The 18028-nt window shown below is 36.0% G+C and overlaps 2 protein-coding genes across 2 annotated transcripts in view; both read right to left on the minus strand.

The window, feature by feature from the left end:
- Nucleotides 1-18028, minus strand: part of LOC139116605 (actin-1-like) — a 244120-nt gene that overhangs the window by 179518 nt on the left and 46574 nt on the right. The window lies entirely within an intron of this gene.
- LOC139149340 (fibronectin-like) overlaps nucleotides 1-18028 on the minus strand; it is a 52102-nt gene that overhangs the window by 20606 nt on the left and 13468 nt on the right. The window contains exons 11-16 of the mRNA XM_070721058.1: nucleotides 17470-17745; nucleotides 12842-13117; nucleotides 11756-12031; nucleotides 9158-9433; nucleotides 8073-8348; nucleotides 91-366 (exon numbers count right to left, since the gene is read on the minus strand). Of these exons, the coding sequence (XP_070577159.1) occupies nucleotides 91-366; nucleotides 8073-8348; nucleotides 9158-9433; nucleotides 11756-12031; nucleotides 12842-13117; nucleotides 17470-17745 (1656 nt within the window). The remainder of the gene's footprint in view (nucleotides 1-90; nucleotides 367-8072; nucleotides 8349-9157; nucleotides 9434-11755; nucleotides 12032-12841; nucleotides 13118-17469; nucleotides 17746-18028) is intronic.

The raw sequence follows: 18028 nt of genomic DNA on the forward strand, positions 1-18028 counted from the left end.
AAACTCTTTCAAGAAAAAACACACACAGACCTGAATAGGGAAGAAATTTGAAGAACTTGTTTGTCACTATTATATTCTACATATACTTACTCGTTCTCTGAGTAACTGTAGTACTGTTTTCACTAGCTTCATCTCCACTGGCACTTCTCATGTAGATATCATAAGATTCGCCAGCAACCAATCCTGTCAACTCAGCAGAACTTTTACTTTTGTCATTCACCTGCTTTGTTTGAGTACTAGAGGTGCTTTCGTCTGTATAAAAGATCTCAAATCCGTCATATACTGTGTCACTTTGTATTGTCCATCCAACAGTGATTGTTGTTGTGTCATATGAAGAGATAACCACATTTTCTGGAGTTTCTGGTTCTGTTAATAGAACATATGGTAAAATATTCAGACATAACGTCAACTGTCTTGCTTTATGGCTTTCAAAGACTTTTATACTCATATATAACTGACATGCAAAATTGTTCCCGCCTTATGGGATACTAAAAGGTCCATGTTATCGTTACGTAATGTAATACGGGCTGCGACATTGAAAGATTTATACTTATATCATAGTTTTCTTCACAGAACTTTCATATAATTTCTTTATGAAAGAGCAATAAAAATCAGTAGTCACCCTCCAAATTTTTTATAGTAGATAAGAAATAAGGAATATATAATAATGAACACGATTGTCTCCTAGATGTTAACTATAAGAGGGGAAATTCCATTTTGGTTTCTGATTTTTAAAAATAGTGAATGTCTACTTTCACCACGATCTTCTAAATAAAAAAAAGAGCAGTAGACAATAAAATAATTTTAAACGTATGAGAGACCAAATATCTATCCCTATGACATATTGTTCGTTAAGCACGCAATATAGGGGCCGAGTTGTAACCTCCATAAACGTAATAATCTCCACAAATGTAATATCAACCATAATCGTAATAAAATAAACCACAAATGTAATAAACCAGCCAACCATTAATGTAACAACCCGCAACATTAAATTTAATAAACAAATTAACCATAAATGTAATAAAACTCAACCAAAAATGTAATAAACTTCAACTTGTATATGTGATCATTTGTTTATCAATGCCCTGAGTAAATAATAACTTCAATAAGACTAGTGTAATGTTATTGCATACTTTCCTGAAACTAGGTTTCCTTTTAGAAAAAACAGAATAGAATACTTTGAGAACACTATCCGAAAACGGCAAGGTACCGATCAAACAGCTAGATAATGGAAGCGGAACAGCAGTTCTAGACACCGATAATTACACAACAGGGAAGCGTCAAAATAACTCGTCAACCAGTGATACCACACAAAGTTTATGGCAGACGACTCAGAACAAACAACAGAGAAATATACAACCTTATAACAGAAACTTACGACACAAAACATGTTGACGAGAACATATACATCAATATTTCAATCTAGTAAAAACAATACGAACACTACCTTGAACACAGTAGAACAAAATTAGACATCCTAGCATCCCAAGTGAAGGAACAAACTTCAAGTGGGACAACATCGGAATAAAGACAACGCCCAATCAGAGCGAAACGTAAAATACACTTTCAAATACACAAAACACACACAATTAAGATATGAATAATGTGTGGAGTTGCTTTCCTTACTACATAGATAAATATTTAACGGCTAATTCCTCAATCGTAACGACAAAATATATTTATTACATTTACGGTTGACGAGTATTACATTTATGGGTGATTTTTTATTACATTTATGGTTACAATTTATGACAGTTGATTTTTGTTACATTTATGGGCGATATTACATTCATGGGGGCATTTTATTGCATTTATGGTTGATGTTCAGTCATGGAGATTATTATGAAGGTTACAAAAGTAAGCGTGGAAGATTTTTACCGAAGAAAGTGTACTCTATCCCTGACTTAGTTTTATTTTTGTTACGTGCAGAGAAGACGAACAAAAGGTGAACTCAGCAGTTAACGTTTAAACAAAATTTATTACGAAAATAAAACTAATTGCTAAGTCAGGGATAGAGTACAAGCTTTAAAAGTGTACAGACTACTTATCTCAGCTGGGACGGCAAAGCTCCAGTCTCAGAGTTGTAACAGTCAGTCGGATGAATGAACAGTCCTTTGGTTTGCAGGCTTGAAGCTGCACAAAGTCCACAGTATAAATCCAGCGTTGACAGTGAAGGTCTTGAAAAGTCTTGAGAATGACTACTGCTGGAGTTTAGTAACACACAAGAGACACGATCCCAAAAGTCTGACTGGAAGCTGAGCACGTCCCTTTTATAGAGGCATATAAGAACAATCTAGAACTTTATTGACATGCTAATTACTGTTCTAAAATTATCTCCCTTACACAACTAATCAACTTTCCAGAACATTCCAAACATGACTAATTGAATTCAAGGTTGTGAGGTCATTAAGGGCAGTGACCTTGAGAATGTTCTAGACTAATTGAACTCAGGTCATGATGAGTGTGGGGGAAATGACCTACATAACACACCCCCTCTTCAAAAAAGAAAATTTTTCAAAGAAAAATCTTTCTTTTACAAATGTAATCTTGAAAAAGATTTAAGTACTCAATTTTTTTTTTTTCTAAAGTAAAACTTCTTGAAAGTGAACAACAATAAACTCTAAATACGAGAAAGACAGTCTGCAATTAAATTGTCTCTGCCTTTGATATGTCTAATATCAAGATTAAACTCCTGTAACATTAAACTCCATCTAAGCAATCTCTGATTTTTGCCTTTAAATTTCTGTAGAAATACAAGAGGGTTGTGATCAATATAAACCACTATTGGCTGATTTGAAGAAGTAACATAAACTTCAAAATGCTGTAAAGCTAATATCAAAGATAAACACTCTTTTTCAATTGTAGAGTAGTTTCTCTGGGATTTGTTAAATTTGCTAAATTTGTAAAAATAGCAAACAGGATGATCTGTCCCATGACTATCTTCTTGCAATTTGTTGTTGGAAAACTTGAAATGGCACTGAATTTGGCATCAACAGGTTTTACCTCACCCTGTCCTACAGTATGTCCGAGGTAAGTTACCCTAGCCCAACCAAACTCAGATTTGGCAAGGTTGACAGTCAACATTGCTTTGCTCAGTCTCTCAAAGAACTTCCGCATGAGCTTGATGTGTTCCTCCCAGGTGTCACTATACAGGACGACGTCGTCAACGTAAGCTGCACATCCGTCTAGCCCGATATGACGTCGTTGATCATCCGTTGGAACGTTGCCGGAGAGTTCTTCATTCCGAATGGCATCACCTTGTACTGGAACAATCCGTCTGGTGTAACAAAGGCGGATATTTCACGAGCACGATCCGTCAGAGGGACTTGCCAAATCCCTTCAGTAGGTCAAATTTCGTCACGTACTTAGCTTTTCCCACTCGGTCGATGCAGTCATCAATCCTCGGGATTGGGAAAGTGTCTGTCTTTGTTAAAGTGTTGACCTTCCTAAAGTCCGTGCACATACGATAACTGTGATCTGGTTTGGGAACAAGTATGCACGGCGAACTCCAGTTACTTTTACTGGGTTCAATAAAGTCATTGTCCAGCAGGTATTTGACTTCTTCCTGGAGATATTTCGCTTTTGTTGGATTCAGTCTGTATGGATGTTGTTTTACAGGCTTACTGTCCCCAACATCAACGTCGTGATAGATGACGTTTGTCCTCGTTGGAACATCTTGAAACAGGTGTTTATATTCATGGAGCAGTTCTTTCACCTGTTGTTGTTGTGACGGCTGGAGGTGTGCCAACTTTGTAGACTCCAGATTCTCCAGGATTTCTGAGTTCTGAAGTTTGACCGAGCCCAGCTTTGAATTTAGAGTATTTTCACTCAAGTCAGTTTCAGTATCACTATCTTCATAATGGCCAGAACTGACTGTACTGACAGGCTTTGTTTTAGTAGGATTATCCCTATCCAAATATGGCTTAAGCATATTTATGTGACATAGCTGTTTTTGTTTTCGCCTGTCAGGTGTTATTATGATGTAATTTAAATCACTCAATTTCTTATCGATTAGATATGGCCCAAAGTAACGAGCATGGAGTGGTTTGCCAGGAATTGGAAGTAGAACAAGAACTTTTTGACCTGGTTCAAACTTCCGTTTTGAGGTGCTTTTATCATATTTGGTTTTCATTGACTGCTGAGATGACTCAAGATTTTCTCTGGCTAATTCACATGCTTTAGAGAGTTTTGTACGAAAATCTGACACATATTGCAAAATATTCAGACAATCATCATCGTCTGATAGGAATTTCTCTTTAACGAGCTTAAGTGGGCCACGGACTGTATGTCCAAATACAAGCTCAAAAGGGCTAAACCAAGAGACTCTTGAATTGACTCTCTAACAGCAAAGAGCAGAAAATGAATTCCTTCATCCCACTGCTTCTCTGTGTCAAAACAGTAGGTCCTAATCATGTTTTTCAAAGTTTGATGAAATCGCTCAAGAGCACCCTGACTTTCTGGATGATAGGCGGATGACCTATACTGTTTAATGCCTAGCTGATCCATTACTTGTTGAAAAATTCCAGACATAAAGTTGGAGCCTTGATCGGACTGGACACATTTAGGGAGGCCAAATAAAGTGAAAAATTTGACTAAAGCTCTCACTATAGTCTTTGTCTTTATATTTCTCAGTGGTATGGCTTCGGGGAACCGAGTTGATGTACACATTATTGTCAGCATGTACTCATTTCCTGATCTTGTTTTTGGTAGGGCCCAACACAGTCTATTAGTATCCTACTAAATGGTTCTTGAAATGCAGGAATTGGCTGTAAAGGGGCCTTTGGAATGGTCTGATTTGGCTTTCCTACCATTTGACATGTGTGACAAGTTTTACAGAAATGTGCTACATCCTGCCTGAGATTAGGCCAATAAAAGTGACTGAGAATTTCATGATAAGTTTTCCTTACTCCCAAATGACCAGCCCAGGGCGTTTCATGGGCCAGGCGCAATATTTCAACACGATAGGGCTTTGGAACCACAATTTGATGTTTTATAGCCCAATCATCATCAACCAAAACATCTGGAGGTCTCCATTTACGCATGAGAATACCAGATTTTGTATAATAGGAAACAGAGCTATCTGAAGTTTTACCTTCATCATCTACCCTGTCAAACAAACACAAAATATCTGGGTCTTTGTGTTGTTCTGCAATGAGATTTGATCTAGAAAATGTCTGACTTTGGTCAGCAGAAGTTTTACTGGAAGTTTCAAATCCACGAGGGATAACGGAATGATCCGTGTCAAACACCTGACTGAGAAAGGTGTCATTTAAGTCAACATCTGTGACATTATTTTTGAGAGTATTTTGATTCTCGGAAGTTTTCTTTGACATGGCTCGAGTATAGCACATGAAGGAAATAAATCGGGTATCTCTTGTTCAATTGGCTCTGGATCCTGATCTAAACTAGGATTATCAGTCACAAGTGGATTAGTAATGACCTTGTCCCAGCAAGGTCGTTTCCAAGAAGAAGGTGAATCCCTTCAAAAGGCAAAAAAGGCCTAATACCTAAAGCCACAGGTCCAGAAACAAAGTCCGAAGACAAATAGACATTATGGAGAGGAACAGGAATGTAGTCATTACAATCTACCCCCTTAATAAGAACTTTAGAACCTGAAAATGACTTTTCAGAAAACAACAGGGTATCTGCCAACAAAAGAGACTGGGAAGCCCCGGTATCTCTTAAAATTTTGACAGGGGTAGCGGAAGAAAAATCACTAGAAAGTGATATAAAACCATCATGAATAAATGGTTCGAAAATACCCATAATGCTATCTTGAGAAGAATTGACCTTGACCTCATTAATTGGGGATAAGAGGGATTTAACCTCAGAAAATGTGTTGCACACATTATTAGACTCTAATTGAGTTGATGAAGAAATAAAGCCGGTGGGCTTAGATCCACTTTGACCACTTTGACCTTCACGTTTTCTTTTCAATTTGAAACAATCTGACATTAAATGGCCGTCTTTCTTACAATAATTACAAGAAAGTGTACCGAACTGTTTGTCAGAAGGAGATTGAGACTTGGGATCTGATGATGTGGAAGTGTTACTTGAATTTTGTGAACTGTTGTCATTTGATTTCCTTCTCTCCTTTGAGAAATTCTTGGATGAAAAGGAGGAGTTAAATTTACCTGCATTGTTTCTGTAGGAAAAGGACTGGGATGGTTTGCTGAGAAATGAAGATTTGTGTGTCAATGAATAATCATCGGCCAAACGTGCAGCAACCTCCAATGTATCTGCCTTTTGTTCATTGATAAACGTTTTGATGTCACTCCGAATGCACCTCTTAAATTCCTCAATCAAAACAAGTTGTCGTAATTTGTCATAATTCTGACTGACCTTTTCAGAAGAACACCAACGATCAAACAGTTGTTCTTTTGTTCGAGCAAATTCAACATAAGTTTGATCCTTCACCTTCTCACAATCCCTAAATTTCTGACGGTAAGCTTCAGGCACCAACTCATAGCCCTTGAGAATTAATTCCTTCACAGAATCATAATTTGAAGCCTGCTCTACTGACAACTGAATGTAAATTTCTCTGGCTTTACCCACCAAAGCACTCTGCAAAAGCATAGACCAGGACTCCTTAGGCCAATTCAGACTCTGAGCAATTTTCTCAAAATGAAGGAAATATTTATCAACATCCTTTTCTTGGAAAGGGGGGACTAACCTGAAATGCTTAGTGATGTCAAAACCGTGTGAAGGGAAGGATTTTCCTGACTGTCCAAGCTCTAAACGTTTCATTTCTAATCTTTCCTGCCTATCTTTCTCTCTCTGTCTTTCTTCCATTTCTAACTGCATTTGTATTTTTTTCTTTTTCTATTTGTAATTCTAGTTTCTTGATCTCCAAATTTGTCTGCATTTCTAATTCTAATTTTCTGAGTTCAGAGGTAGACTCGGGCTCATAATCTTTCAGGGTGGATTCCTCAAATTGGCCTAAATTAACTAAATGTTTGGCAATACGGTACTGTATTCCCTCTTGCGCATAGATCTTTTGACTTCTACTTTAAGGAAATTGGCCAGTGTTATGAGGTCGTCTTTTCTGAGGGAATCAAATGTGTCCTGATCAAGGTCATCCATTTCCTCTGGTTTAAATTCCGCCATGATTAAATTTCGCTGAGTTCACAGCATACAGTAGTTTTAAAAAGGCTGGCAAAATGTTGTCAAACGGCTCAAAATGTTCGTATCCCGGACAAGCCCCCAATTTGTTACGTGCAGAGAAGACGAACAAAAGGGTGAACTCAGCAGTTAACGTTTAAACAAAATTTATTACGAAAATAAAACTAATTGCTAAGTCAGGGATAGAGTACAAGCTTTAAAAGTGTACAGACTACTTATCTCAGCTGGGACGGCAAAGCTCCAGTCTCAGAGTTGTAACAGTCAGTCGGATGAATGAACAGTCCTTTGGTTTGCAGGCTTGAAGCTGCACAAAGTCCACAGTATAAATCCAGCGTTGACAGTGAAGGTCTTGAAAAGTCTTGAGAATGACTACTGCTGGAGTTTAGTAACACACAAGAGACACGATCCCAAAAGTCTGACTGGAAGCTGAGCACGTCCCTTTTATAGAGGCATATAAGAACAATCTAGAACTTTTATTGACATGCTAATTACTGTTCTAAAATTATCTCCCTTACACAACTAATCAACTTTCCAGAACATTCCAAACATGACTAATTGAATTCAAGGTTGTGAGGTCATTAAGGGCAGTGACCTTGAGAATGTTCTAGACTAATTGAACTCAGGTCATGATGAGTGTGGGGTAAATGACCTACATAACAATATATATAGAGAGACAGATAAACTTCAACATGTTATCTCAATTAAGCAGCATGTCTAATGTAGAAGCAATCAGAGCAATGGCAGCTTTGACCAAATAAAATGCAGATACGAGCCTAAAAGATTGTTTAATCAACAACTATTAACATATGAAAATAATTAAAAGAAACCCTTCTTGCGAAAATTTCACACTCTGCTTCTGGGAAAACAAACGTTGACCTGAAAAGGGGAAAATCTTTGAAGTCCTTGATCGTCATTTTTTACGACTATATCAAAATAAAAAGACTTACTTGTTCTCTGAATGACTGTGGTACTGTTTTCACTAACTTCATTTCTACTGTAACTTCTCATGTAGATATCGTAGGACTCACCAGCAACCAATCCTGTCAACTCAGCAGAAATTTTATCTTTGTCATTAACCTGCTTTGTTTGAGTATTAGAGGTGATCTCGTCTGTATAAAAGATTTCAAATCCGTCATAGACTGTGTCACTTTCCATTGTCCATCCAACAGTGATTGTTGTGGTGTCATATGAAGAGATGACTACATCTTCTGGAGTTGCTGGCTCTGTGAATAGAATATATGGTAAAATATTCAGACATTATTTCAACCTTATGCATTTCGAAGATTTTTATAGCATCTATAACTGACAAGTCAAACTCTCTCCGCCTGAAGGATAGTAAAAAAACCATGTTATCGTTACTCAATGTAGTACGGGCTTCGACATTGAAGAATTTAAACTTTAACCGTACGTTTCCAAACAATAAGTTGAGCCATTTTCTTTAAGAAAGAGGGAAAGAAATCAGTGGCCTCCTCCAATTATTTGTACGACGGGAAAAATTACCATTATTTCAAATTCGAAATTATCGCCTTCATAGGAATGTAAATTCCATTTTTGATTTCGATTGTCAAAATGGGTGGATGATACTTCGCGACCTTTCAAATGATCCACAAAGAGCAGTAGACAGTGAAAGAATTGTAAACGTGAGAGAGAGAGCAAACATCTGTCCCTAAGGCATATTGTCCGGCAAACAAACATTATAGAAACATATTTAGCTGTGTTTGTCTCTACATAAGAATGTCTATATGCAGATTAATACCAATTTAAGTTGGACCTCAATAAGGTATCATTCATAGGCCGCATGTCTAATTCCAAAGCCATCGGAATGAAGTGGAAGCTTTGGCCAAACGCAACACACACTCGAGGCTAATTAAGTTGTATATTTAGCAAGCACAATCATATGAAAAAACTAAATGAAGTCTTTCATGGGACACTTGACAAACTCTTTCAAAACAAAGCTAACATTGACCTGATATTGGAAAAATTTGAAATCCTTCTTTGTCAATTTTCACTATTATATTCTACATATACTTACTGGTTCTCTGAGTGACTGTAGTACTGTTTTCACTAACTTCATCTACACTGTAACTTCTCATGTAGATATCATAAGACTCGCCAGCAAGCAATCCTGTCAACTCAGCAGAACTTTTACTTTTGTCATTAACCTGCTTTGTTTGAGTACTAGAGGTGCTCTCGTCTGTGTAAAAGATCTCAAATCCGTCATACACTGTCTCACTTTCTATTGTCCATTCAACAGTGATTGTTGTTGTGTCATATGAAGAGATGACTACATCTTCTGGAGTTTCTGGTTCTATGAATAGGATATATGGTAAAATATAAATGATTTTTAAAGAAATTATAATAACTAAGAAATCAAACAGTTCCAGCGTTATAGAATACTAAAACAGCCATGTTATCATTACCTAAGGTAATATGAACATCGACATTGAAAGAGTTATCAAAGTTTTCCTGGTAAAGTGTTGGGCCATTTTCTTAATAAAAGGGGAATAAAAATCAGTGGGTACCCTCCAAATGTTCGATCGTCGGAAAGAAATAACCACTATTTCAAATTCAAAATGATCGCCTCTGGTTCTGATTTTTAAAAATGGTGAAAGTCTACTTGCACCACGAGCTTGTAAAGGATCAACAAAGAGCAGTAGACAATAAAAGATTTGTGAACGTATGAGAGACCAAATATCTATCACTATAATATATTGTCCGTTAACCACGCAATATAGAGGCAGATTTAGCTTGGATAATTTTTAACTAAAGAAATAAATAAACAAATAAACGGCAACATGTCATCTCCGGTAAGCAGTATGTCTAATATAGAAGCCATTAGACCGAAGGAGGCCTTGACCAAATTGATTACACATACGAGCTTAATAAGCTTGTATATTAAAGCCCGACTCGAAATGGACCGGGATCATGATTAGTGCCAAGTTTGGATGGGCGTTTGGAGTCATGTCTCTGCATAATGAGTCTGTTTGTAACGGTTGCGATCGTTCGCATTATCTGCGTAATCTGTTTGCTCGCAAATCACGTTCAGGCTCGGACTAATATAGATATGCACAGCCTTCGTTTCCCGGTTCGTTTCAGTTATGCCATGGCCATACTCGAAAGAAAAAAGAAAGAAAGAAAGAAAAACTATCAACTTCATTAAACAGGAGTTTGCTTGAGTGAATTAACTGAAGTTTTCAGGTTATGTCAACGTTCATTATGCGAATGATTCTACTACTGACCGCCATCTACATACGGAATATTGGCGCCTTACATAGTGGAAGTAATTATTAAAAAAGAAATAAACTTATAGAAAAATTACAAACAACCCGAAATTGGTGATTTCGCATGGTGAATTACCGATGAAAATTGACTGCATTCATCTAAACATGGAAGAAGGAACACGTCAGGAAAATGGTGGGAAATGGGCAAAAGGCAACGTCATTACCGATCGCTATTAAAATAAGAAAATAAAGGAAGTTCACAACATCATGTAAGGGTCGAGACTTCCTTGAATCTCGTGTATCATGATACATGTCACTGCGATCGCGGTCGGCTGTTCGGTTGCTTGGGGGTGACATCCCCGGGGTAAAATCGACATCTCATCACGATTTATGTTTATTTTCGGAGCAATCGGTATGTCAAAACCTTACCAGTCCTCCGAACATGACATATCTTTTCCACGTATAAAAACACGTGTGTATACGGTCGTTTTCGGGGCCAGCATATATATCCAAAACAACTGTTTGGTACCATCACGTTCGGCCGTAGATTTGGAAGGGGGAAGTTGTTAAAAACGTGGATCTCTTCGACTGACTATAATGTAATTGATCATGGAGGCTACCGGCATGTTTTGATGGTTGTTTACGATGTCATTCTCAGTGCAAACTACGGACTCTGCCAACAGTTTTGTTTTAAAAAGTTTACGTGCTTTTCACAAGAATACATCGTACTACTACCGGTACTGACTAGTCCTCTTGCTAAGTCACATCTGACAATGGTTCAGTTTCGTGATGTCATTGCACCATAGACGCTAGCAAAAAGAATTGATGAAAACACAAAGCATTCATCCTTTGCCCGTTGATATAACTCTAAGCGTACATTTGGTTCGTTTCCATGTTCTCGTATGCACAGCAAATGTTTTACCAGTTTACACCTCTGCGCGTCACCGAATGATTGACAATTATTTGAATCATCGAACGACTGCTGTCTCCTTGGTGCCATTCCCTTTGTTGTTCAGAAAGTGATTTTCCCCCTAATTGTCGTAATTAAAAAATCAACTTTGTGAAACTTTGCGGACACCTGTATGGCATAGGTGTTTATGAAACAGTCTATGTTCATGGTATGCTAATAATTTTTGTTTGAGAATCGTTTAGACCGATTTTCACGACTCGGTCTACATAGCTGTTGGCAGTTGTCACTCAAGCGCCATTATGAATTTTCAATGAGTTGGGACCATTTATATGCCGCACACAGGTTTAAACAACCATTAACATATGAAAAAGATTAAAAGTGACCTTTCATGGTAACATTTGACAAACTCCTTCAAGAAAAACACACATTGACCTGAAATTGGGAAGAAATTTGAAGTCCTTGTTTGTCAATTTTCACTGTTATATCTACATAGACTTACTGGTTCTCTGAGTGACTGTATTACTGTTTTCACTAAATTCATCTACACTGTAACTTCTCATGTAGATATCATAAGACTCGCCAGCAACCAATCCTGTCAACTCAGCAGAACGTTTACTGTTGTCATAAACCTGCTTTGTTTGAGTATCAGAGGTGCTTTCGTCTGTATAAAAGATCTCAAACCGGTCATAGACTGTGTCACTTTGTATTGTCCATCCAACAGTGATTGTTGTGGTGTCATATGAAGAGATGGCAACATCTTCTGGAGCTTCTGGCTCTGTGAATAGAATATATGGTAAATTATTCAGACGTTAAGTCAACTTTATGGCCCTCAAAGATTTGCATACACATCTATAACTGATATGTAAATTGTTCGCTAAAATTGTCCGCTAAAAAGAATACTGAAACATCCATATTATCGTTACCTAAGGTAATACGCAAATCGAATTTGAAAGTTTTATACTTTTATCGAAGTATTCCTGATAAAACTTTGATTCATTCTCTTTATGAAAGGGGAATAAAATTTAGTGGTGACCCTCCAAATTTTCGATCGTAGGAACGAAATTATCGTTATTTTCAATTCAAAATGATCGCCTTCCAGGTGTTATCTATAGGGAAATACCATTTTGGATTCTGATTTACGCAAATGGTGACAGTCTACTTACACCACGAGTTTGTAAATGATCTACAAAGAGCAGTAGACAATAAAAGATTTGTGAACGTATGAGAGACCAAATATCTATCCCTATGACATATTGTTCGTTAAACACGCAATATAGGGGCAGAGTATGCGTGAAAGGTGTTTAATAAAGAAAGTATAGATAAACTTCAGCATGTTATCTCCATTAATCAGCATGTCTAATATAGAAGCAATCAGACAAAAGAAGGTTTTGGCCAAATAAAATGCACCTACGAGCCTAAAAGTTTGTTTATTCAACAACCATCAACATATGAACAAAATTAAAAGAAACCTTTCATGGGAAAATTTGACAAACTACATCAAGAAAAACAAACATTGACCTTAAATTGGGAAGAAAATTGAAGTCCTTGTTTGTCAATTTTCACTATTACATCTACATAGACTTACTTGTTCTCTGAGTGACTGTACTACTGTTTTTACTAACTTCATCTACACTGTAACTTCTCATGTAGATATCATAAGACTCGCCAGTAATCAATCCTGTCAACTCAGCAGAACATTTACTTTTGTCATTGACCTGTTGTGTTTGAGTATTAGAGGTGCTCTCGTCTGTATAAAAGATCTCAAACCGGTCGTAGACTGTGTCACTTTGTATTGTCCATCCGACAGTGATTGTTGTGGTGTCATATGAAGAGATGACCACATCTTCTGGAGTTTCTGGCTCTGTGAATAGAATATATGGTAAAATATTCAGACATAAAGTCAACTTTATGGCTTCTAGAGTTGTGTACACATCTAACTGACAAGTCAGAGTTCCCGCCTTACAGGATACTAAATGAACCATTTCGTCCTTCATCAATGAAATATGGGCTTCGACTTAAAAGAATTTAAACTTTCGCCGAACGATTCCTGACAATACTTTGAGCTATTTTCTTTGTGATAGAGGGAGAAAAATGAGAAGCCGATTCCAATTACTTGTACTACTGAAAAAAATTACCATTATTTGAAATTTAAAATGAGCGCCTTTCAGATGTTAACCATAGGAATGGAGATTCAATTTTTGTTTTTGATTTTCAAAATCGGTGAAGGTCCGCTTACTTCGCGACCTTTTAAATGATCCATAAAGAGGAGTAGACAGAACAAGAGAACTGTAAACGTGAGAGAGAGGAAATACCTGTCCCTAAGGCATATTGTCCGGCAAACACGCAATATAGAGGCAGATTAAGCTCTGATTGTTTCTACTAAAGAATGTCTATATGCAGATTAATACCTATTTAAATTGAACCTCAATAAGGTATCTCTAATAGGCCGCATGTCTATTTACGAAGCCATCAGAGAGAAGGAGTCTTTGACCAAACAAAACACACACACGAGGCTGATAAATGTGTATATTCAGCAAGCACATTTATATAAAAATAATGTGAATTACACTGTACTCCCATTTTATGTATCTTTGAAGTAAATATTTACTAGACTGATGTGCAAAAGGGGAAGTAAAAGAAGTGCCTAATATGTGAATTGCACCATGGAGATTTTTGGCTCCATGATTGCACAATGGTAGAGTTTATATATTGTACATTAATTTTTTGTTAGAGAACACTTTTTACATGAGAATTGCGAGTGGGGCTGGGTGGCTCATAAAGCATTGCCAAGTATAGTTGAGTTAAACAGGGGATGTCACTGTAAGCACAGAGGATGCCAGGAGGATGTGCTGTCACAAAAGCTTTTAGAAAGATATCAATCAGACGAGATATCTAATTGTCCTATGATTCTTTCGCCGTGGAATACTGGAAGGTGTAGCAGCTAACCGCTACACTTTATTCATGATTTGTATTACAAATGACTTTCTCACAAAATATAAATTGACAGAATTATAATGCATGTCTCAGTAATGTAAAATTACTAAAGAAAATTTTGTATAAATTTACCATGTTTAGATATGAGGTAAATCATATGAGGACCTGGCCTGAGCTATTGAGAGTACACACACATATATATATATATATATATATATATATATATATATATATATTTATATATATATATATTTATATATAATGTATAATTATATATATATATATATAATAATTATATATGTATATATATATATATATATATATATATATATATATATATATTTATATATATATATATTTATATATTCTTGCTTGTATACTTATTGCTGTGTGCTTTTGGTGCTCTAAAACAAGTCATCTTCTCTTAGTGTTCTTTTGCTGAGCCCGTCTGTGTGCTAAATGCATTCAGTCTGTTCAACCATTTTTATTCATGTTCGTACACTATTCTTTCCTTTTTCCTCACGACAGAATTCATATATCTGGTTGTATTTCCTTAAATACTCTGCTTAATAGACTGTTGCTGTAACTAAAAGTTGAAATTATTGGAAAAAATTTATCATGTTTTACATATTGTTGATATAGATGATGTGTGTGGCGTTACTTGCAGTTTAGGTGATGTGCTGTGAATTTACAAGCACATAGCAGCAGTGATAAAGTTCAGTATCACAGATCTCTTGAAAATCATGATACATGCAAAACAGATTCCGAACGAATTCCGGAATTCCAAAGTTCGAAAAATAACACCACTCCTATTTGTACGCATTTACTATCATGAGTGTATAATGGTAGGGGTTTTACAAACGTGACACTAGATTTATATTTATAATCCTCGAATTTGCCCTAAGCCTTTCCAATATATTTAATCAGCCCAAAATTTAGCTGAATTTCCTGGGGATCACACAAATCTATGGAAAAATCAAATTTTTTCCGATGATTTTCTGATGGCTAAAATATTCAGGTGAATGATTATTTGAATTTGTTGAGATAAGTATCAACCGATATGAATTATCTTAACAGAAAAGTTATGGTACAATTATATTCAGAAAATAGTAACATTAATATCTGGTGAGAAAATTTAAAAAGAAAATTCAAAAATTTGTTCAGAAATGCCGAAATTCGTTTGGAATGTGTTGCATGTAATTTCTGTATATTGCGGCTATAAAATCAGTTTAAACAGATCCATTTCTTGCTTTCCATTCAAAGCATTTTTAGCAGAGTTCATTCAAAGTCAGATATGCTGACCATTATACACAAATTTTGTTCCAAATTTTTGGAAATTCAATGTGACTAGTAAAAAAGGTTGCTGTTCTGTAAAGGGCTTTTAACAGATAAAATGCAAGATGACCACTATGAAGAGCTTACTGCTCTGTAAGGGTGACCACTACGACACCTTTGACCGTGTAACTGTAACATCATGTTTGACTGCGATAATAACATCAATATAGACACCTATTCAGATCATTATTTGTATACCGAAATTCCCAGGCAATAGGAAAAGTGTTTTTAAGACAAAAGAACAAATGTATATATATATAATATATATATATATATATATATATATATATATATATATCTTGAGCTCATAATACGTCTTCACTTTAAATATCAAAGTGTACTTTCATATATGAATGCATAAATACAGTCTCCGATATGTCAGTACTAGACTATACATATGACTACTTGTTGTCATATACACTCGACAAACGAGAGTAAAATCTCATAGCAGGGATCCTAACTATTATATAGTCCCTCAATAAAACCGTAGGCAAAAACGCAGAGCCCTTTTGTAGCTAGGGGCTGACCATTTGATATCTTGGGGGTCTGGAAGATTGATGAGGTAGCATTATTTTTTTACATGATCCATGGTGCATTATTTGTTCCCCCTCTCCCACCATTTATATGTCAAGACTTCTTAGACTGACTTTTTTATTGACATTTGCTGGGAATTTTTTTCGAAAAATCATCAATCCCCCTCAGGATATCAAGTGGTCCGCCCCTAGCACCAAATATGATCAAGATCAGAATTTCTATGTAGTCCTGTACAGAAAATATGACAATATTCATCATCTTAAGTATTCAATGTTCCAAATTTCATCACAACATCGATAGAAGTATTTCTCATCTCATTTTGGAATCTGTTGACGAAATCCATAGCAATCGGATAGAAAGTTTAAGAGTAAAGGTCATTTTTATAAACAACGCTCAAAGTTGCCTTAAAATCATACATCTGCCAATATCATCATAACTTCAACGAAAACAAATTGGCACATATAAAGGGACCTATACCAGTATGTCAATTTTAAACAAATTGATATCATCACAAGGGACGTATATGTCAACTTTAAAAATGATATGGCATATATCTTCGAAGAAAAAATATTTTGACAATAAATAGACATGATGAGCCAAAATCCTATCTTAAAAATTTCACCGCACTGTTTCAATAGCTTATTCACTTCTTCACCAGGAATTTCTAATATAAATTGGAGGCAATTGCAGAGCAGTTTCGGAGGGGGGTGATCTAAGTATCAAAATAATACAAAAATAACAAAAAAATAACAAAAAAGTCATTAACATATGTAACGTATGTATGTATGTGTGTATCTATCTATCTATCTATCTATCTACCTACCTATCTGTATATGTATGTATCTGTGTGTGTATCTAGGTATGTATGTCGATTTTCCAATATTCCGTTGAGTAAAACGACATTTATAAATGCTCAATTACCGATAGGAACTACTCTATCTATGTATGTGTGTGTGTATGTATGTATGAATGGTTGTATGTATGTTTACGTACATACATACATACATACATACATACATACATACATACATACATACATACATACATACATACATACATACATACATACATACATACATACATACATGCATGCATGCATGCATGCATACATACATACATACATACATACATACATACATACATACATACATACATACATACATACATTCATACAGACATACATACATTCATACAGACATACAGACATATATACACATATACATACATTATCCAACCTATCACACCCCATTGTCATACATTTATGTGGACAATTGGCAATTAAAAACTACGTGAAGTCTTTCATGGGAACATTTGACACACTCTTTCAAAAAACTAACATTGACCTGAAACGGGAAAGAAATTTGAAGTCCTTGTATGCCAATTTGCACCATTATATCTATATAGACTTACTGATTCTCTGAGTGACTGTAGTACTGTTTTCACTAACTTCATCTCCACTGACACTTCTCATGTAGATATCATAAGACTCGCCAGCAACCAATGCTGTTAACACAGCAGAACGTGTAATTTTGTCATTGACCTTCTTTGTTTGAGTATTAGATGTGCTCTCGTCTGAGTAAAAGATCTCAAATCCTTCATATACTGTGTCACTTTCTATTGTCCATCCAACAGTGATTGTTGTGGTGTCATATGAAGAGATAACCACATCTTCTGGAGTTTCTGGTTCTGTGAAAAAATATATGGTAAAATATTCAGACATTACATCAACTTTATGTTTTTTAAAGATTTTTGGGTTGGAAGCAGTGGCCGACTGGTTTTGTGTGAGGCCTATCAGCTAGGCGATGTTGCCGTGAGTGTGTGGGGGTTCGAATCCCGTTTGGGTTATAGTAAAATTTAGATTTATATACATCAATAACTGACATATAACTGCTGTTACAGCGTTATTGGATACTAAAAACCATGTTATCGTTACCTAAGGTAGTACAAACATCGACATTTATCAAAGTTA

The sequence above is a fragment of the Ptychodera flava genome, chromosome 2 (genome assembly GCF_041260155.1).
Source record: "Ptychodera flava strain L36383 chromosome 2, AS_Pfla_20210202, whole genome shotgun sequence".
Taxonomy (NCBI): Eukaryota; Metazoa; Hemichordata; class Enteropneusta; family Ptychoderidae; genus Ptychodera; species Ptychodera flava.